Source organism: Puma concolor, chromosome A1 (genome assembly GCF_028749965.1).
Source record: "Puma concolor isolate L17-30 chromosome A1, mPumCon1.1.hap2, whole genome shotgun sequence".
In the NCBI taxonomy this organism is placed as follows: Eukaryota; Metazoa; Chordata; class Mammalia; order Carnivora; family Felidae; genus Puma; species Puma concolor.
The window spans coordinates 190,367,585-190,390,582 of NC_141667.1; the positions used below are offsets into that span (position 1 = coordinate 190,367,585).

Consider the following 22,998-nt stretch of genomic DNA (forward strand, 5'->3'; position numbering starts at 1 on the left):
CAGTCATAGATAATGCCATATATTTACCACACCAGTATTGTAGCAGTTAGTTTGGGACCCTGTGACATGTTCTGGGCATTAGATATGGGTAGGATAGATGTCAACCTAGCTAGCCTTAGAGAGCATCTCCTGCAAGCTTCTAATTCACTCTTTCCCTGACTTATGTTGGATGCCACAAGGTCCAGATGGCAAAAGAGGGCTATCTGACTTATATCAAATGGATGAGGAGTAAACTTTTATCGTGGTAAGCCACTGAGGTTTGGGGGAGGGTGGTGGGGAGTACTGATCAGAATTCTACCAGATCATCCCAGCTGGTTCAGATTAAGAGACTTTAATGAAGGAAATCCTTTCAGAGGCATGGACAGGGTAAGGGGAGAAACATGGGAGTCAGGAAGCTGTTCCCACTCCTACAACAGAGAGGAAATAGAGTTATCAGGAAATAGAGGGCTAGTGCCAAGGAGGAAGAACTGCCCAGCAGGAACTCCAGTCACGAAGGGACATTGCCACTGCCAGAAGAAGGGCGTAGAGCCAGAAAAATACCTTTACCTTCCTCTTCGCCTGTCCTTCAGTGTCCTGAGAGGGTATCCCCATTGGGCAAACCCAATCAGAACACAACCTTGAGAGAGCACAGGTGATACAGTGTTCTGGAGCTTTAGCCTTCTGAGGCACAAAGCTGTTCAGTGAAGGGAGGAGAATGGCTTTGAAGAGTAAAGGGAATAAGCAGTTCATGAGGTTTGTAAGTTGTGGCAACTAGCTTTAATTACTTTAACACAAAATCACTGAAGGCATTGAAACAGATTTTTAAAATAAGTTCTATTGAAATATAATTCATACGCCATAAAATTCATACTTATCTAAAGTGAACAATTCTTTGGTTTTTAGTATATTCACAGTTGTGCAATCATCCACACAATCTAATACTAGAACACATGGAATTTCATCACATTCCCCTGCCTCCCCCAAAGTACCATACCCATTAAGTAGTCCCTCCCCATCCCCATTTTCCCCCCAGCCACTGGCAACCACAATCTACTTTGTTTCAATGGATCTGTCTATTCTGGATGTTTCATATAAATGGAATCATACAATATATGATCTCTGTGTCTGGCTTCTTTTATTTAGAATAACACCTACAAGTTTCATCCATGTTGTAGCATGTGTCCATTTTTATTGCCAGATAATATTTCATTGAATATAGTATAGTTTTCAAAGATGACAGCTGTGTAGACAGAACTGAAAATCAATGGCAGAGGAATGTGTGTAAGTGGGGGAGTTATCACATCCTCTAAAAGCATTCTTTTAGTTTTCAGACCAAGAAATACGTTAAGAAGATAAACAGCACTCTTCCTATCCCCAAACAACCTCTTTTCCTGGGTTCCCACCTCAGTGAATGACACCAGAATCTGGGAGTCACATTAGGATCCTCCATTTCTCTCACCCTCTACATTAGATCACTTTTTCCTGTGCATCTCACCTCTTGAATAGTCCTGTCTCCTCTATGCTGACTGCCTTTGTTGAGGCCCTCAACAGGTCATGCTAAACTACAACAATAATTGCCTAACTGTTGTCTTTTGTTCATTGTGCCCAATATGTTCTATCATTGGGAGAAGCAATGATGACAGAAGGTGGATGGATAGGGGAGGTGCAGTTCCTTATCTCATTGTTGAGTTAGGAAGTAGAAATTGGGCAGGTATAGCCCTAACCCCTTTCTCCTTTCATCCAATTAGGAGTTAGGTACCTTCAGGGAGCACATGTCTCCTCCCTATCACATAAGGAGGACTACCCTACCAGTATTAAAGTGTGTGGATGGCTAGAACTGTTTTATTTTTATTTTTAACTTTATTTATTTTGAGAAAGAGCGAGCATGAACAGGGGAGGGGCAGAAAGAGGGAGGGGAGGGGCAGAGAGAGAGAGAGAGAGAGAGAGAAAGAATCAGAAGCAGGCTCCATGCACTATCAGCATGGAGCCCGATGTGGGACTCAATGTCACTAACTGTGAGATTATGTCCTGAGCTGAAATCAAGAGTCTGTCACTTAACCGACTGAACCACTCAAGTGCCCTGGCTAAAACTGTTAATATCTGGTGTTTAGAGAAGAGAGCTTCTTTGGCTTTAGGTTAAGCTCTCTCTCCTTGCTTAGCCATTAGTTTAATAAACATAAGTTTTTGCTTCCATTTGCTACAAACAGTTTTATAATTTTTTTCATCTCAACCTGAGAAAGGACTGTAGCAAACACCAAGTTTACTGTTTCTCAGTAGGCAAGTGTAAAGGGAATCATGATCAATTATGAAATTTTTATTAATAAAAAAAAGGGCAGGTTTTACGGAAAGCAATTTTTTTGAGTACTTAACTGTAAGATAAAATTTGGAACGTGGCATATCATGAATAATGCCATCAATATTTCAAGCAAATGCAATGAAAAATTTTGTGTCTTTTAAATCAAAGTAACTGTCTTAGTCTAAGTTTCCCAGGAAATCAAATCTGAAACAAAAACTTGCATGCAGGAAGTTTATTAGAGAGTACACTTAGGAATAAAACCTTTTAAAAAGGTGAGGAAAGCAAGTTTAGGTAGAGGGAGAAGCTGAACTGAGGATTAGTTAAGAAGAGAAGCATCAGCCAAACCCACAGAGAGCTATGGAACTGGGAAGACCTGTGGAGTTGTCCCCAAATTAAGGTAACAAGGCTAGGTTCTTGTACTACAATGTTAAGTCACTGAAGCAAACTGCACCTCAGGGAGGGGACACAGCCATGGTCCAAGCAACAACCTTCTGCTGAGGACAATGCTCAGAGAAGGAAGGGTTCAGTTGTGTCAGTAGCCAGCACCTCTAACCACTGGGACATAAGTGACTCAATCCCAAAATGGTAGGCAATCAGGGCAAACACTATAATATCCATTTCAGTTCACTCCTACCATTGCTCAATTTTATCTGCTTCTCTAGAGTTCACCCCATATCCAGGATTCTGGTTCTTTTTTCTACAGAAACCTAAAAGAGGAAAATAAGTGGGATAAACCACAGTCCTTGTTGCTACAAAGAGTCTTAATGCTACAGCTGAAATTCATAATGACCCTCCTCCTTACCAGTCCTAGATTTTCTTCACCTTCAGCCAGAACCTCTGCTAGTCTAGGTGGCCTACCTTGGAGGGTCACCCATACTCATACTTGAGAGTCCTGGGATGCTAGTCACCATGCCCTTCTCAGGCCATGTGGACTGTACTTGTTCATTTAACATCAAAATTGTATAAGGGGGTGTCAAGAGATATGCCTGTGTCTTGCTTAAGGGCTATACACACTCTTCCCTGCTTCCATATGGAATAGTAGCCCTATCTACTTCTGATGGCATGGGTCATTTACTCCTGCCAGTAAAGAGACTCTATTTTTGTTCTGTTGGTCTCTTGGACTGAGGAGCCTGAAGTGACTGAGAGCAACCAGGATTCAAAGTCCAGTGGGGCTCTTACCGTGTCCTCTGGTGAAAGCATTAGACCGTTGGGAACTAGGAGCTCTAGAACTTTAGAGTCTAAGCAGGACAGAAAGCACATATTCTCTAAGGGTTTGCTTGGAGTAGAGCCATTACTACTTTCACTTTGTGTTCTTGATTTCATATATTCTATCTATTAGGGACACTATACCATGTAATAGCTGTTAATTTAAGGTTATTATATATAGCTTGTGCCCTAACTGTACCTTCAATTCTATCAACAGCAAGTTCTGGGTGGCACTTTATGTGGTAGGATAAGTGGATCCAATGGCCATTGTGTTTGTTTCATTTTGCTGCTGTAACAAAATTTATTGGATTAAAAGAAACCAAATTTAGTATCTTACATTTCTGATGGTCACAAGTCCTAAAATAAAGATGTTAGCAGAGCTATGTTTCTTCTAGAGGCTCTAGGGAAGACTTCATTTCCTTGTCTTTTCCAGCTTCTAGAGGCTTACTGCATTCCTTGATTTATGGCCCTTCCTCCATAGTCAAAGTCAGCAGCATAACAATTTTAAATCTCTATCGTTCTCTCTCTCCTCTCTCTCCCCCTTCTTCTCCTCTCCTCTCCTTGTCATCACATCCTTTCTGATTCTGTTTCCATTGTCACACTGTCTTCCTTCACTCTGACCTTCCTGCCTCCTTCTTATAAGAACACTTGTGATTACATTGGAACTTTCTGGATAATCCACGATAATCCTCATCTAAAGATCCTTAATATAATCTCATCTGAAAAGCCCCTTTTGCCATGTAAGGTAACATATTCACACGTTCTAAGGATTACAATATGGATAATTTTAGATAGGGATCATAATTTAGTCTACCACAAACATATATCTACTGCCATACATCATTTACTATAAAGCGAACCTCTTGGTCTGAGACAGTGCTTTTCAGAATCCCATATTTGTGAAAGAACTCTGTAAGCCTTCAAAATTTTTTTAAATGTTTTATTTATTTTTGAGACAGGGAGAGACAGAGCATGAACAGGGGAGGGTCAGAGAGAGGGAGACACAGAATCTGAAACAGGCTCCAGGCTCTGAGCTGTCAGCACAGAGCCCGATGCGGGGCTCGAACTCACAGACCGTGAGATCATGACCAGAGCGCAAGTCGGCCGCTTAACCGGCTGAGCCACCCAGGCGCCCCTGTAAGCCCTCATATATGATGGTTCTGGCCAATGTGGGCAGGGAAGGTAAATCCACAACAGAATACGTATCACTCCCAGCCAAGCTGAATCACTGGCCTTTCCAGGGTAGAATATAATAGATCTTCTTGCAAGTGGCTGTTTGGTCTCCTTCAGGGATCATATTGTATTAAGGGCTAGTGTTGGTCTCTTTTGCTGGCAGGTTGTACATTTGGCTATTGCAGTAGCTAGATTAGCATTGTTAAGGGAGAGCATGAACTATATGTTCCGTGCATAACCTCCATCTCTGCACCATGGCTACTCTGTGCATGTGCTCTCTGTGCCCCCAGTGGGTGGACAAAAGCAGAGGTTAGCTAATTATCAAGTAGCAGAATCATCCTGTCTATGTGGTCATTCATTGTCTCTGTCATGATGGAATGTTCTCTGACAGGCATCATCATGTGATTTGATTCAAAGACTGCCACACTTCACACCCACTCCCATAGGTCCATTCTCATGTCTCTTCCATAGCCTTCCTCCCCAATCTTTCAATCTTTTTACTTCCAGGCCCCTACCAAACACCCAAGCCATCTGCTGCTACCTATGAGTCTTACTTCAGGCTACTGCTCTTTATGTGCAAAATGGATGATCCTAGGCAATGCATGAAGTACAAACTATTGGAAAGATTTTGCCTTATCACTATCAGATCATAGTATAGAAGCAGTTCATTTCAGTTGTAACTACTTACCAAGTTAACCTGCACTTAGACCAAGCTCAGCTTCTTTTCTCCTCCACCAGTTAGTCTTAAGGGGCTCCCTAAACCCATGCAGCCATACGTTTAAGCTTAGAGGCAGGTCTCATTGCAATAATGGTTGATGACACAGGAGCTGGCCACCCATTCATGCACCTTACTTGTGCTGTGTCCCTGCTCGTGCCCAATCTTGGATATATTACTTATATTTTACCATAGGTTTTGCTGGGCCTACTGGACCTTATGAGGTAATGGGACTGATAAAACTCAGCTCCTAATGGGTACTTTTAGCCACTTGACATCTCATGGTAAGATGCTCTGTCTCTATCAGTGCCCAAATAGCCTACCAGAAGCCATTTTTCAAGTGTATGATTTTTGTTGTTGCTGTTGTTAAATTTGTTTTTGCCTTGCTCCAGAACCCTTGGACTTTTCTTTGTGATTTTCCCATGGAAATTTCCCATTCATTCGGCAGCATCTTTCTCTCCCACTGATACATCTAATATCATAGACTCTGTCATGTTGTATGACCTAAGAAGCAAAACTGCTTTTCCTACAGTCAAGAGATGATGTGGAGCCCTTCATTGTTCTAGGCAGTACTGCATTGTTCTTGGCAGGTATCTGTGTCATTCAGGAAATGTGTCAGAGCAATATTCTCAAGTAAATATTATGCCTACAGACCCAGAGAAGCCTAGCAAGTGTTGTCCCTCCTTCTTTGTGGTAGGAAGTATGAGATGTGATAACTTACCCTTTACTTTGTAGATGTCGGACAAGACTCAGACCACTGGAATCCTAATTTTCAGCATTTCATTGTCTCTCTCTAGTGCATCTATGGTGCTCAGCAAGAGTAATCTAGTTTTAATGTCTTTATAATGAACACTTTCCGTAAGCCTCTCAAAAGCTTGGGCTATTATATTTATAAGTGCATCCTGTCTGTACCTCTCCCACCTTAGTTCACCCCCAGTGAGTCTCAGCAATTATGCAGTTCTACCCATCTCAGAGCTGTCATGCTCAGTCTACCGCCAGTGATGATATATTAGGTTTTTTGTTGCTGCATAACAGTATTGTCACAAACTTAGTGGTTGACTGTATCACACACTTACTATCTGACAGTTTCTGTACATTAGAAGACTGGGCAGGGCTTAGCTTTGTCCTCTGCAAGGCTGTAATCAAGGTGTCCACTGGGGCCACAATCTCATCTGAGACTCAGCTAAGAAAGGAAACACTTCCAAAGTCATATGGTTTTTGGCAGAATTCAGTTCCTTGCAGGCTGCTGGACTGAGGCACTCAGTCCTTATGGGCTGTTAGCCAGAGACTACCATCAACTTTTTGCCTTGTGTACCTCTCTGTGTGGTGGCTCACACATGGCAGCTTGCTCCTTCAAAGTCCTTTGAAGTTCCTTCAAAGGAAGAGGGGGTCTCCAGCAAGATGGAAGTGATGATATAATATTAACTTAATTACATATGTGTAATCTTGTACAGCTTGTCATTTTTGCCATATTCTATTGGTCAGAAGAAATTTTCAGGTCCCAACTACACACACGGGGAAATGCTTATACAAGGGCAGGTATATTAGGAGATGGAGATCAGGGGATCACCTTACAAACTGTCCACCACAGATGTGGTTCCCATTGCCAACCAACCAGTGGATGATCCAGTTCCAACTTTCCATTTTATTTTATTTTTTAAAATATTTTTCAAATGTTTTTATTTATTTTTGAGAGAGAGAGAGAGAGAGCATGAGTGGAGGAGGGGCAGAGAGAGAGGGAGACACAGAATCTGAAGCAGGCTCTAGGTTCTGAATTGTTAGCACAGAGCCTGATGAGTGGCTCCAACTCGCGAACTGCGAGATCATGACCTGAACTGAAGTCGGACACTCAATCGACTGAGTCAGCCAGGCGCCCCTCTTTGTTTTGTTTTTGAAGTTTACTTACTTATTTTGAGAGAGAGAGAGACAGAGACAGGGAGCATGGGGGAAGGGCAAAGAGAGAGGAAGAGAGAATTCCAAGCAGCCTCTGACGTGGGGCTCGATCTCACAAACTGTGAGATCATGATCTCAACCAGGACCAAAAGTTGGACACTTAACCAACTAAGTCACCCAGGCACCCCATCCAACATCCCATTTTAGAGTTCACTTCTTCAGACCACTCCCCATACCAACTGACTTAAGTCAGTTTCCCTGGAAAACAGAAATGGAGACTTGCATGCATGCAGGAAATTTATTGTGGAGTGTTTTAACAATACTGCTTGTGAATGAGTGAGAAAAGCAGGATGGGCCAAGAGAGAAAGAAATGGAATTGCAGTACAGTTGCAACAAAGGCCTTAGCTAATTCCATGGAGAATTGTGGAGCTGGGATGGCTCTTCAGAATATCTTGAATTAAGGTCCAGAGGTCCAGGTCTTTGTACACCACATCCACCAGTTATTTGATGCAGGCTCTCCTGGGGATGGAGTGGAATCTTGGGTGATACAGTTCCCTAAAGCCAAGAGCAACTTATGAAAAGGGACTTAGCTATGAGCAGCCAGCAGTCATCACTCCCAGCAGCTGGGGGAATAAGTGCCTCAGACCTGCAAGGTTATCGAAGAGGTACATCACTGTAGAAATCTTTAATAAATCCAAAGGCATGACATAAAAAAAATCCAAAGGCATGATCTTTCTGATGTTTGACTTGAAGAAAGCAAGAAAATTCAGGACCCAGGGAGAATGAATGGATTTTTATGATTTTGACTATTTTTTCATAAGTATTTCTTCTTTCAAGCATACTACTCATGGAAGCTAGCGAGAGCATACACTCTTTGACAAGATGTTGGACCTGGTATTTCCAGTAGGAACATTTTTAGCCACAAGTAAAAATACTTTATTAACAGTAGCTGAGACAATTTAGAATTCTTTTTCTTGCATAAAAATTAGTTTGAAACTTTGTTCAATGGCTTTATAATGTCAAGGCCAATGTCAGTGATGCTCTTGGCCTTTATCTTGTAGCTCTTGTCTCATAGCTACAAATGTCAGCCATCCTGCCCACCTTTGAAGTGGAAAGAGAGACAGAAACAAGAAGAATGGATTCTCCTTTATCTTGCTGGCCTGAATTGTGTCCTAAAGTCAACCCTAAGTGCAGGAGAGGCTCACAGAATATTTCACTTTTTTCAGTCTTTAAAGTGAAGGCAGGCAAGGAAGAGGGAGATTTGAAATGGGTGTGGTGAATCAATAAATTTGGTTTTCAAATCAGGTGTCTGTTTTGCTGATTGAGGTCATATGCACAAGCTTTAAAGACCAGATACAAGATGATAAAATGCCATCATTTGGCTGAAAAGCCAAATCAAGACTACTATTTGGATAGAAGACTATCTGTATCACTAGGGTCCAAACAGGAAAACAGAAAAGTGTGTGCCAAGTAATTAAGAGAGGGAATTGAATATAAGGAACTAATTGCATCAGTAGTGAAGGAGCTGAGAAGGCAAATGAAGGACAGAGGCATCTAAAGATTGATAACTGCAGGAAGCCACTATACTCCTTATGGCAGGAGAGACCAAAGGAGGAGATGCTATTTCCAGCTTCCAGGAGCCGGGGATGCCCAATGAGAAGTGGTTCCACAACAGAGGTTACCTGGCTGGAATTGGAACATGGAAGAAGCTGCCAGCAGGAGTTGGAACCATAGAGATGTTGCCCAAAGCAGAAAGAGATAGCGATGGTGGTAGGTAAGGGAAGCATGATTTCTCTCCTCTTTCCACGTACTAATCATCCATCTCACTCCATTGGCTTAATCTAACTTGAAGCTAGCTGGCAAGGGAGCCTGAAAAATGTGGTTTTCAGGGCTCACTTTGCTGTACCGAGCAGGGAAATGGAGAGGAATTGACTCAAGAGGAAATAAGCAAATTACCGGCACACCATCCCTCCTGCATTTAGGGGTGCACTTTAGGAATACTTGTGTGGAAGCGAGTTTTTCTCCAGAAGCAATGTTGCCTTTGCTCTAGCCCATAAATACTTTAGTTCCCGAAACATTACATCATACAGATATGATTATTTTGTCTAAACTAAGAAAATACTGTCACTGTAAATTAATTTAGGAAGGTATGAACTATTTTTCATGAATTATATGCTTTAAAAACTTTTTAAACAGCTTCTGGTGCAGTCTAAAAGGCAAACTTTAGGCACTGGGTGGCTCAGTTTGTTAAGCATACAACTTTGGCTCAGGTCATGATCTTATGGTTCACGAGTTCGAGCATTGCATTGGGCTCACTGCTGTTATCACAGATCCTGCTACAGATCCTCTGTTCCCTTGCTCTCTGTCCCTCTCCCACTCTCTCTCAAAATTAAATAAAACATACAAAAAATAAAAATAAAAATAAATGGCAAATGAGAGGGGCAAAATCTTTTTGAGAGAGTTAATTATAAAGAATTAGTAAATCAACCTATTTTTACTTTTGAAATATAAAAGTAAAAATATTGATCAAAACAGGAAATTGAACTAGGTGGGGCTAAGACTTTTATGCTAATTACGTATAAACTAACAGAGAATGTGAGCCATGGATGATATATGTAAGTTTTGATTCCAGAGGTGTACCATAGCCACCGGCCACTTGAGAAGAAACTATAATCAGTTTTGACTATTATTAGTCAAAATGTAACCATCAGAATTCCAAAAACTCACTGAATTTAATGAAAGTAAGCAATATGTTTTGTGAATTAACAAATCATCTAAGAGCAGAGTGTTTTAGGGAAACAAGTAGTCTTAGGATTCTATTCTTGTCATGTCATGATAAAGTAAATCTGTGTTTGTGGATAGGGCTCTGTTAAAAAACATAACTTCCAGGGACACCTGGGTGGCTTAGTCATGTAAGTGTAGGACTCTTGATTTCGGCTCAACTCATGGTCTTGTGGTTCATGAGTTCAAGCTCGCATCAGGCTCTGAGCTGTAAGTGTAGTGCCTGCTTGGGATTCTCTCTCCCGCTCTCTCTGCCCTTCCCCTGCTCACTATCTGTCTCTCCCTCAAAATAAAGAAATAAGCATTAAAAAAGAATACTTCCAAATCCAAGTGTATATAACTCAAAGTGTATAACTGTTTGTCTCAAAAGGTTGGGACACATCTCAAATAAGGGAGACCACACACACTATTAACAATAATAGTTATGCCTGACAGGTGGTGTGCTAAGCAAGTCCTTGATATATATTATTTAACTTAATCTTCAAAGAATCTAATGAAGTAGGTGCTATTATTACCCTCATATTATTGGTGAGAAAACTTAGCCTGAAAGAGGGTAAATGTCTTTAAAATAAGATCATGCCTAGTATAATCATTTTAGAGCCATTTAGATATATCCTGATATCTGGATTAGCCAAGAACTATCTTAAAAATAATATATTTTTAAACATATTATGTTATTGTAAATAAATAATATATTTCAAAATAATATATTTGATATGATAAAATTACTATTATGTATAAGAATTTCAACAGTCCTTTAGGGTTTAGGGAGATATGATTTAATTATTAAACTATTTAACCTTAGTAATAATGACCAACCTAATACTTTATAAACTACATTGAGGTTTTCAAGGTTAAAATGCAAGGTTCTTACATTTCTCCTTCAAACAATTATACTTTATATGACTTTCTTTATCATTTGTGAAAGCTTCTTCTGGTCTAAAATACATCACAACAATAAAATCTTTAAAACATGATTTGCATTTAAATATATATGTATATGTATATATACATATATACTACTGAATTTCATACACTTCAAAGAATAGATTCACTTAAAAATATTTTAGAATTGGGGCACCTGGGTGGCTCAGTTGGTTGGGCGTCCGACTTGGGCTCAGGTCATGTTCTCAAGGTTACTGGTTCAAGCCCTGCTTCGGGCTCTGTGCTGACAGCTCAGAGCTCAGAGCCTGGAGCCTGCTTCCAATTCAGTGTCTCCCTCTCCCTGGCCCTCCCCTGCTCACGCTCTGTCTCTCTCTCTCAAAAATAAACATTAAAAAAAAATTTTTTTAATAAAAAAATATTTTAGAATAATTTTTCAGGGCTGGAAATATCCATATTTACCTAAAGCTTCCTAGAATCTAAATTTTTTATTTATAGAAAAACATAGACATAAAATTTGTATCTTTAGAAACTAATATGAATAAGAAGAAAAAATCATGCCTCTTCATGTCTACAAATTACTGAATCTTCCAAGGCTCTAAAAATACATTTGTTTAAAGTAAGACATCAAGATATCTAGGGGATCCAATACTAAATTTTTGTTTAAAAAAATTTAAATAGCCATGTTGAATTTTTTCTGTTCATTTTGGAGTATTAAATATATTACCTAAAATAATTTTCATTTTAAAGTGCTTGTGGTCATTTTATCAGGAATGTAGACTCATGGGTCCTTAAAGTAAGGTTACCAAAGAGTAACTCTTCACTCTTCAGACTTGACCATTTTTTCCCTCCAAATTGTTCTCAGCTACTAAGTTTGTTTTAAAATGGTCTCAGCTACCAAATTTGTTTTTATTTTTTATTTATTTTTAATTTTTTTCAACATTTATTTATTTTTGAGAGACAGAAAGAGACAGAGAACAAGCAGGGGAGGAACAGAGAGAGAACCAGACACAGAATCAGAAGCAGGATCCAGACTCTAAGCTGTCAGCACAGAGACTGACTTGGAGCTCATGACCTGAGCCAAGTCAGTTGCTTAAGGGACTGAGCCACCCAGGCGCCCCACCAATTTTGTTTTTAAATGTTCCAATACTGTTGTACAAATTTGGGAAACAAACCCAAACTCCTGACTTGACCACAACATTTTCAGTAGTCTTGATGTTCCTCATAACATGCGTGCTTCCTGTGTTTGTAATCCTATAGCATTGGTACAATATTAACCTTTTAAATGAAATTAACAACATCTATCATTGTTCTCATTTATGTTTCTGCCTGTTATTTACTACACCAGTGCTGATGGCTTCCTTTAAAAAAAACAAAACACAAAAAACACAAGATAGAGTACAAAAAGATACAGAGTACAAAAATCTTAAATCTTTGGAGTTCAGAAAATTGTACTCCCAGCTTTGCTATTTCAAGTGGAAGAGAAAATATGTGATCATACGTATGAAAGAAGAAGCTAGGGTCTTACATGATCATTGACAAGAGATGCTTTTGAGAAATGAACATGATTATCAACCACAAAGACTAAAAAATACTACGCATGTGTTTCATTTACAAAATGGGCAAAGTCAGGATGCCTTAGTTCAGCGTTAATCTTTGAGGGTGATTCTTTCAGGGCGACGTCCTTAAGTCCTGTCTAGCCAATTCTGACACCCAACCCGCCCAGTGCTTCCTCCACTCTCCCCCACTCTCTTCCACCCTCCCTCTGAACCAAAGGCTCACACACGCCCAGCCTGGCCAGAAGATAAAGCTAAGATGGCAGCGCGGAAAGTACAGGAGCGGCGCTCATTGGGGCTGGAAAAACAAAAGCAAAACTCTCTATATATTCTTTCAATCTGCATTTTCTGTAATAACAAGACTCCCCACCCCCATCTCAACACCTAGGCGGTGTAAGACATCCAGTAGCAGTGCGCGCAGGATTGGCGGGCGGGGACTCTTGCTTAGCACGTTGCGAGAAATCCACATCTCCCTTCTGCAGCAACGGTTCAGGTGGACCCTAGCGACTTGCCTTGGGGACCACCCTCCCTTCAAATCCCCTTGACAGTGGAATTAAGGGTGATTCCTAACGCCCTTTCGTTCCCGGCTTGCGTTCCATTCCCTGCCAACCCTTGGGAGCCTTCCCAAGTGCCCAGCTGCCACGGCAATAGCTGTAGCATTGCCCAGGGAGCACGCAGTGCCCAGGCAGGGAGAGGAGGCGGAGGAGGAGAAAAAACTCTGCATTGACTATCAATTTAGAGTGGAGCGGCTGTTGCCACTGCCGTGGAAGGAAATGCGGCCAACCGCAACAGAAACGCCACTCTCGGCCACCTAAGTGAGCATGTGTGCGACTCCGCGCACGCCTAGTTGCTCGACTCAACGACAACAGGGTTCCTAGCAAATTATCCAGTTACCGGGTTTTGCATGTACCCAGAAGGCTCAGAAAGGGGCCTTGTGGCGAAAACTGAAGCGAAATTAAGGGATAGCAGGAACTCTGAGAACAGTGCAGCCGCTGGTTCAATCCTCATTATAAACTCCAAGAAGGTAAAGACTGCAGAAGCCACCACCTAAACCTGAACTGGAAATGCTTTTCTGTGCAGGCAACATTCATTCATTCATTCATTCATTCATTCATTCAGCCAATACCTGGTTCCCTTCTGCTTAGGGCTAGAGCCTGTGCTAGGAGCTGGGGATGTAACGTGGGAACAGACATATATATCATTCCCGTCCTCAGGAAAAGTCTAGTATGTTTTGTTTTGCGTGTTACAATTTGTGAAAAGCCGTGTGCCAAGGTGGACATCCTAGATGTTTGAAATCCTTCCACAATCTCATGCAATATTATTTTTGACCACTATTCAGAGGGTGAAACTTGCCCAAAGGCATACAAATAGCAAAGTCAGGATCTAAATTCTGGTTTGTCAGAGCCTTTTGGCTACCTGGCTGGCTGCTCAACAGTAAAGAGCCCTTGCAGTTCATATTTGTTCAGGCCTTTAACTCTACTAGCCTTTCACTGCCTCTATACCTTGTCTATAGGTTTGGACCACTTCCTGTTCAATGCTGAGGTTTATAACTGCTGAAGCATTAGGACAGGAATTTAGTTCAACAAATAATTATTGGTGACCTACTATGTGCCAGTTTCCAGGCTAGGGGCTGAGGAAGACACGAAGATAAACAAGAAGCTCTTGTTTATGAGCTCATAGTTGAGGAAACAAGTACAAAACCTGTTTAACAGGGCTACTCACAGCGCTAAAACACCGACTTCCCATGCCAGTCCTTTGTCCCTATATTTTCATTATCCCGCTTGTAGCTATCTTTTTTTTTTTTTTTTTAACCAAAACGATCTCCATCTGTTAAAGCCCTAGGTAAAATGCACTGCTTCAGCACTCTCTCCCCCCAAAAGCTAGAATTAATTTATTTCCCCACTCATTGTTTGTACTTTTGAAAACACTAAAAAGGCTTTTTTTTTTAGGAGGAGGAGGACATTTATGGAAAAAGCATAGATTTAAGAACTAGTAAGTAGATAAAGAAAAATGGTAATGATAGGACTTAAAATGACAGGAGTATAAATTAGGCAAACTCTTCAAACTGAGTCTCAAAAGGATAAAACTTAGTAGCAGTCAGGGTTCAGTGGCACATACATTTCTAGTGCACTTACTTAGAAGGGACTAGTAGAACAGCTTGACACAAGGGACTCAGCAAATGTCACATTTTAATAGACAACAATGATAAGATCTTTGGCAGATATGACATTTTCAGATGTTCCAAATAGCCAGAGTTATAGCTTCAGGTCATATTTGAGAATTATCTCTAGAAATGTTAAGTCTGGACAGAAAAAGATGAGCCATCAAGTGACCACGGCCAAGAGATAAGTGTGCACTCTAAAGGATGAATGTGGAGTCAACATAATATGTAAGAAAAGTACTATCACATTAAGGTTTAGCTATGATGAAATGTTGAGAACAAGAATTTAGGAATGATTCTGGCTTGTGAATACTCGCATATCTGTCAATTCTACTTTCATAGGAAAAGAGAATGCACTAGCTTACTACTTGTTTTTTTTTTTTTTTTAAGTAAAAGCTATTTTAATCCTAATAATAAAAACCACAAACGAAAATCGCCAGAGATACTTCTAATTTAGCTGGCCTCCTTTGCTTTGGATTCTGAATTACCCAGCACTGTTCCCAGTAAATCTTCATGTTGGCAGCAGAACCTTTCAGAAAAAAGTAGCAGGAGTGCGTGACACTCATTCTCTGGTGGTGGGACATTTCCTCTTTCTGGTCCAAGTTCTCCCACCTGGAGGGAACCCCTTTACCTGATGCCAATAGCATGTAGCTGACAGCCTTCCCAGCGCTTTCCTTACTCTTCCTCAAGCTGCTAGTAAAACCCGGAGAAGTGGCTTTCTTTCAGATTCCTCACCACTCAACCTCCCCACACCCAAAGCCCTGAGGCGGAGGGAGTGGTGGCGAGAGGGGGGTGGGGAGGGAAAGGGGCTGGGGTTACTGAGCATGTGCGAGGAGTGGCGCATGCCCAGTGCGGCCGGCAGCTTCCCATTGCGGGTAGCCCCGGCGGTGGCAGCGGTGGCGGCGGCGGCAGCGGCGGCACCGCCTCCTCCTCACACTCCCGAGGTGGCGGGGTTAGATGAGCGGTCCCAGTAGCGGCAAGGGCGGCGCAGGGGGGAGGAGGAGAAGACGGAGGAGGAGAAGGAGGACGCTGTCTTTGTAGTCTCGTGCTGCGGGAGCCAGAGGCCGCCTCCGGAGCCGTCGTCGTTGGAAAAGGGCTGTGTGTGCGCGCGCGTGTCTGCTTGCCCGGCCCGCGGGGACGAGGCGGCGGCGGCGGCTGCGAGGATGATGATGTGCTCAGCGACTGCCTCCCCCGCCGCCGCCTCCTCGGGGCCCGGCGGGGACGGATTCTTCCCAGCCGCCACCATCTCTTCCTCCCCGGCGCCGGGGGCGCTGTTCATGCCGGTTCCGGAGGGCTCCTTGGCTGCCGCTGGGCTGGGGCTGGGGCTGCCGGCCGCGGACTCCCGGGGTCACTACCAGCTGCTGCTGTCAGGCCGGGCCCTGGCCGACCGCTACCGGAGGATTTACACAGCTGCGCTCAGTGACAGGGACCAAGGGGGCAGCAGCGCTGGACACCCAGCCTCCAGGTGCGTCTTCAGTGTCCTTCTTGCGCCACATACCGCGTGTGTGTGTGTGTGTGTGTGTGTGTATGCATGTATGTATGTGTGTCTACGTACCTGGTTACTAAGCTTTCTACAAGCGCTAGATGCTGGGTGGTAGAAGCACTAACTGAGATAGGAGGGTGCGGTGGCAACAGTTTCTGCTCTGTGTGTATGTGTGACTGTCTTTGTGGGGGGTTAGTGAGAATGGGAGGTAGCATGGGATGCTAGAAAAGGTGATGGTACTAGTCGGTTATGACACGTGTGTGTGTATTGTTGAGGAAGAAGGAGAGATTGGTTGAGGGGAAGAGGGCAGTTCACGGAGAGAATTTGCAAAAGTGGTGAGGGAAGTGGCGTTTCCAGTATCTCTGCCGCAATGGTATTTGCACGTATTCTTACCCCAACCCCCCAATGGTATTCCATCCTCCACTTTCCACCTCCCATAAAAAATCTGCCTTTCACTGACGGGAGCAATGGTGTAGGTTAAGGATAGTGTCATATATATAGGATGAGTTTTAGATAATCATGCTTTAGGGTAAGGCATGGAGTTTAAATTTAAAAGATTTATGCAAAAGGGATGCAGATGGAGATTTATGTGTAGGTGAAAGGTGTCTGATACAGATTTTTAGAGCTGTACTTTGGTAACTGGACCTTTTGGTATTCTAGAGATGTGATTGCAGCTGCATTTGTGTTCTGATGTCCCATCGGCCATTTCCCTTCATCTTATGTTCTATTTCCTCTGTCACTTATAGGCTTTAGAGTAGAGTGGGTTAGGGGCTTTTGTGGGGAAAGGGGAAAGCTGTAGAACTTCGAAATATGACTGCTTATACAATATTTACCTCCCACCAACTAAAAAATTTGAGTAGCTACTACATCTCATCCTAGGCTCACTGCATCTTCAGCTTCCTCCATGTAGAAGATATTAAATCACTTTCATTTTCCTTTTCTTAAGATGTGTGTGTGTGTGTGTGTGTGTGTGTGTGTGTGTGTGTGTTTGCTGAGGGCTTTCCTATTGTTTTCTTTTCCTTGTCCTTACATGCCACATACCCCGAAGGATGATGACTGACTTGTTTCACCAGCTTGGCTTTGACAGTGGTAATTGGGAGTTGGCTTCATCATTTTTTTTTCTCACAGCTTCTTGCAACACATGGGGAAAGCATAGTAGTATTTTGTCAAATAAGTTACAGAGAGTTTATGGTATTTATTGAATGTTCAGTGTGTTAGACAATAAAAAGATGCCCTTTTCTTTCATTATGAAAGGGACTAGGCTGTAAGTCAGGTGTTTGTAATTTACCATAGTGTACTGGGGTTCTTATCCTTTGCAGAGTTGTAGAGATGGAGCTTTGTTCACACTTCTGGGTAAACCAGTCTTCTCATGTCTATAATTGTTGACAGGATTGGGCAGTTTTATTAGATGGATGTAAATATATGTAACTACCTTCTGCTATCCAAACTGAAGGCCACAGTGGCACAAGTCTACTTCTTGCTCATGTTTTTGAAAATAGCACAGAACCTCACTAGACAGTTTTCTGTGGTGGGTATAATTTTGAGCTGTGAGTCTCTGAATTGTGGTACATCTTTGCAGATCCCTTTCAAAGAATTTAAATTTATTTTGTATGTTCTTCCAGTCTTAGGATTTACTACTGATATATTCCTATTTTAACTTTCTACTAATATACTTATGTAACAATACAGTTTTGTGCATCTGGAACTAGATTAACAGGTTTAGACAAAATTAATGTATTTTAATCACACATATAAAATTTATGAGTGATTTTTAGTCTTTGATCCATTTTTGTACAAGCGGTCAATTACAATTTATGAAAAATTCAAGTATTTCGAGAAGTAGTCATGGAAACCAGCCTTAAGTTGTGTAATATTGCCTTCTAGTGCTTGTTTAGAACATTATTGCTTATTTTAGTTCACATTATTTTATCTAAGTCAGCCTGCAACTATCCTTTATTGAATATTTGCTTAAGAATTCAATCACATTTCTTATTAAATATGATGGGGCTAGTGGAGCTAGGATTTAGGTTGTGAATGAATAGTGTAATTATTTGAATAGGGGTACTAGTTGAGTTCGAGTAGAAGAAGAGATCTAGCAGACAGAGAAGGGAGCAAGGATAGAGGATGAAGCTCTAGTGAGCTTCAAATTTAAAGGTGTGAGAAAAAGGAGACAGTAAAGGAAGTTGAAAAAAAAAAGATAATAAAAAGTTAAGACAGCTGTGAGACAGTGGCAGCTCTGGTCCTAAGAAAGTGGATTGAAAGTCCTTAGCAGTGTTAACTCTTTAAAAAAGTGAGAACACTTTCCAGGTCACTGATGACTGTTGAGGAAGTGGTCATAGATGTGGTGAGGAGTCATTAGATGTTGGGGTAATGGAGTTGCAGGGTTGAGGGAAGGATATTCAAATATGGAAGAGTGGCTGGGAAATGTTCAGTATGTGGAGAAAGAGAAATTAAAGAAGTGAGAGAGGAGATAATTGATGTAAGAGAAGTCAGATCTCCGGGACAAGTTTAAGATGTCAGGTGAAGAGGTTAGCCATTGAATAAAGACTAGAGTTGATTGAGCGTAAGACTTACATCATATTCATCTTAGTAATCCCAATGTATAGCACAATTTTTGGCATACATTCTGTAAATACCAAATGCCTTCTGTGTGCCAGGCTCTGTTATATGTGCTGAAGACGTAGCAGTGAGCAAAACGGAAAAGGTCTCTACTCTCTTAGAACTTCCACACTAGAGGGGAGAAATAAACAACTGATAGTTCCAGGTAGTGATACGTAACTATGAAAGAAAGAAAACTGATTTCATTTGATAGATGATTTATAGTGGGGGAGCTATTTTAGGTAGGGTGGTCAGGGTAGGTTTCTTTGGCAGTAGACCTTTAGGTTGAATCATAATAATGGGAAGTCAGATCTAGAGTAAGAGTGTTTTAGGAAATTATAAAGACTCTGAGGTGGAAAGAAGCTTGTGTTCAAGGAAAAAACAAGGCAAACGAGATAACAGTCATTGTTGAATGAATTACTGTGAATTACGTTTTAGATGTCCTGTAGAGTAGTTGAGGGATCCAAGCCTAATGGAGTCAGTGACTTTGATGGCATTCTAGTGAAGTGGTTAAGAGCTTGGACTCTGAAGCTAGTTTAGTTTTACGAGTTTATTATTATTTTTTAAATGTTTATTTATTTTGGGAGGGAGGGAGGGGCAGAGAGAGAGGAAGAGAGGTACCTCACTATCTATGCAGAGCCTGACAGGAGGCTCTATCTCATGAACTGTGAGATCATTACCTGAGCCGAAATCAAGAGCTGGTTGTTTAACCCTCTGAGCCACCCAGGCACCCCAGAAGCTAGACTGGTTTTAAAACCTGGCTCTACCACTTTTTAGCTGTGTGACCTTAGGTACATTATATAACTTATATGCTTCAGATTGTTTTAAGAAAAATTTTATTGTGAAATAATTGGCATGTAACATGTTAGTTTCAGGTGTACCACATAATAATTCCATTTTTGTATATATTGTAAAATGATCACCACAACAGGCATAAACATCTATCACCACATACTTAAAACTTTTTTTTTCTTGTGATGAGAACTCTTAAAATTTACTCTCTTAGCAACTTTCAAGTATACAATACAGTATTAACGATAGTCACCACACTGTACATTGCATCGTCATGACTTATTTTATAACCTTACCTTGTGAATACCTATACCTGTTTTTACCCACCACCCATCTCCGTCCCAGCTACCAGGTTGTTCTCTGTTAATTTATGAGTTTAGGTTTTTTGTTTGGTTTTAGATTTCACGTATAGATAAGATCTTAAGGTATTTGTCTTTGCCTGACTTATTTCACCTAGCACAATGCCCTCAAGATTTATCCATGCTGTTGTAAATGGCAAGATTTCTTTTTTTATGGCTGAATAATGTTCAATCGTGTATATATACCACATTTTCTTTTTTTTCAATGTTTATTTTTGAGAGAGAGAGACACACACAGGGGGAGGGGCAGAGAGAGAGAGAGAGGAAGACACAGAATCCAAAGCAGGCTCCAGGTTCTGAGCTGTCAGCACAGACCCCCATGTGGGGCTTGAACTCACGAACGGTGAGATCATGACCTGAGCTGAAGTTGGAAGCTTAACAGACTGAACCACTCAGGCACCCCTATATACCACATTTTCTTAATCTATTCATCCATTGATAGATACTTAGTTTGCTTCCATGTCTTGGCTATTGTAAGTAATGCTGCAGTGAACATGGGGTGCAGATATCTTTTGAGTTAGTGTTTTCATTTACTTTGGAAAAATACTCTAATGAGGAATTGCTAGATCATTTGGTAGTTCTATTTTCTAATTAAAAAAAAAAAAAACATTTTTTTTTTAATGTTTATTTTTGAGACCCAGAGACAGAGCATGAGCAGGGCAGGGACAGAGAGGGAGACACAGAATCCAAAGCAGGCTCCAAACTGTCAGCAACAGAGCCCAATGTGGGGCTCGAACCCACGAACCATGAAATCATGACCTGAACCAAAGTCAGGTGCTCAACTGATTGAGCCACCCAGGCGACCCTGTTTTCTAATTTTTGAGGAACCTCCATACTGTTTTTTCTTCCTTTTTTAAAATTAATTAATTATTTAATTTTATTTTAGAGGGAGTGAAAGAATCCTAAGCAGGCTCTGCGCTCAGTGTGGAGCCTAAAGTGGGTCTTGATCTCACTAATTCGAGATCATGACCTGACCCGAAATCAAGAGTCAAATGCTTAACCTACTGAGCCACCCAGGTGCCCAAGGAACCTCTATATTGTTTTCCGCAGTGGCTGCCCAGTTTACATTTCCATCAATAGTGCACGGGTTTTTCTTTTCTCTACATTTTTGCCAACACTTGTTATTTCTTGTTTTTGATCATAGCCATTCTATGTGTGAGGTAATAATCTCATCGTGGTTTTGATTTACATTTCCCTAATGACTAGTGATACTGAGCATATTTTCATGTGCCTGTTGGCCAACTGTATGTCTTCTTTGGAAAAATATCTTTTCAGATCCTCTGTCCATTTTTAATTGGTTTAAAAACAAATAGCAATGGCTATTTGTTTTTCCTGTCGGAATATATGAGTTCCTTATATATTTTAGATATTAGCCTCTTATCAGGTGTATGGTTTGCATATATTTTCTCAAATTTTGTAGTTTGCCTTTTCATTTTATTGATAGTTTCCTTTGCTGTGCAGAAGCTTTTTATTTTGATATAGTCCCGCTTGTTTATTTTTGTCTTTGTTTATGCCTTACTTTTTTTGTATGTAGAATGGGGATAATAATAATGAGGATTGTTTTGTAGATTAAACCAATCCATATATGTAAAGTGCTTGACACATTAAGTGCTGTTAAATATTGTTGATTTCTGCCGAGAGTGAGGGGACATATGGCATTTGAGGACTTAAAGATGGGGCAAAAATCAGGTTTTATTCTAATTTTTGGTCTCAGTGACTGTGATGAATGTGAGAATAATGATTTCCTTTATTCATTGACTCAATAAATATGTTTTTTATACAAATGAATGAATCAAAATTGGAGCATTGGCTTGAGGAAAAGCTTGGGCTGGAAATAAGTAAAGGAATATTTGATCGTTTCTGTATGTGAATGGCAGTATAGCATTGCATTTGGGAAGAACTATAGCTCTGTGGCTAAATTTATCTTAGAGGCAGACTGCCTTGGTTCAAATCCCGGTTCTACCTTTTTCTAAGTTGGGCAAGTTAATTGCATTTCTTTGTCTGTTTCTTTACCTGTAACCTTATAGGACTATTAAAAGCACATTGTGTTAGTACAGGGTAATGTTCATTAAATGTCAGCAGCTGCCGCTATTGTTACTATTAAAATTATATATTTAAAACTCTAATCAGCATGATATTGTACGTTTTTCCACTCAGCAAAGAAATGGGAAAGCTGTTGGTTGAATTGGTTCAAGGTTAAAGTGTGACTGGAGGTCAAAAAAAAAAAAAAGAAAGTGAAAGTTTGGTGACATTGATTGATCCTTCCGTAAAAACGAAAGTGATGTCAAGGAGGGGAGTGATAGACCAGGAGATACAGAAGAGTCAGGGTATGTTGGTTGAAGTGGTAGAATAACAAAGTAGAAACAATAGAGATTATGGTTAAAGTGGGGAATTGCTTTTCTTTAAGCTAAACCCATTTAGTTCCTTTAGCTTTTTTATATCAGATGCATGGGATTTTGGTTTTAAGAGGTTAAGTAGTCAGTCCAGCAAAGTTGAGGGATTACTACTTGGTGCTAACCATTGGCCCAATAAAGCTGTATAAGACATAGTTTCTACACTTGAGTTTATCATCTGGGTAATGGTGAAAAATACAAAGACGGTTACTTACAAAAGTGTTAAAGAAAATGGCATTCGGCTGGCGTGAAAGTATGAGCAAAAGGTGAGAAAGTACAGTTTATGTGCAGGTAATATTAAGAGTTCTGTTAGAGCTATCATGTAGGTGTTCATGAGGGAGAGCAGTGGGAATTCATTTTGGAAATGGAGACTGTGGTTAGAGGGTGAGACAGCTTGAACAGCAAGGTACAAATTACATTTTATTCAGTAGACACTGATGGTTTTGAACGATAAAGAGATGTTATTGTAGGAGTATTTTAGTGATGTGGGATTGGATTAGAGTTTGTATATCTGTATTTATGATTAGGTAATAATTTGTTTCATATAGCTCTTACGTCTCTGGAATCCTGTATTTTAAGGCAAAAACTGCTCTGTTGGCATATTGGTAGGTAGAAATATGAAATATGAAATAAATTAGCCCTAACTTAAGATAAGAGAAAATCTTGTGTTTAGGCTTAAAAATAAAATGAAAATGTTAACTTAAAAATACTTTTGCATTTTAAGATATTTG

General features: G+C 40.8%; 1 protein-coding gene and 1 long non-coding RNA gene across 16 annotated transcripts in view; one reads left to right on the forward strand and one right to left on the reverse strand.

Annotated features, from left to right (window-relative positions):
• LOC147584688 (uncharacterized) overlaps positions 1 to 15,429 on the reverse strand; it is a 125,459-nt gene extending 110,030 nt beyond the window's left edge. The window contains exon 1 of the long non-coding RNA XR_015252475.1: positions 15,274 to 15,429. This is a non-coding gene — a long non-coding RNA (uncharacterized LOC147584688). The remainder of the gene's footprint in view (positions 1 to 15,273) is intronic.
• A 62-nt stretch (positions 15,430 to 15,491) lies between these two features.
• The window catches only part of MYCBP2 (MYC binding protein 2), a 293,673-nt gene continuing 286,166 nt past the window's right edge, over positions 15,492 to 22,998 (forward strand). For 9 of the 15 annotated variants that reach the window (XM_086709855.1, XM_086709861.1, XM_086709893.1 and 6 more), the window contains exon 1: positions 15,493 to 16,107. In XM_086709855.1, coding sequence (XP_086565981.1) covers positions 15,806 to 16,107 — 302 coding nt within the window. In that variant the 5' untranslated portion in view covers positions 15,493 to 15,805. Of the gene's footprint in view, positions 16,108 to 22,998 lie in introns of all 15 variants that reach the window. The other 6 variants (XM_086709907.1, XM_086709946.1, XM_086709919.1 and 3 more) reach the window with 2 other exon arrangements.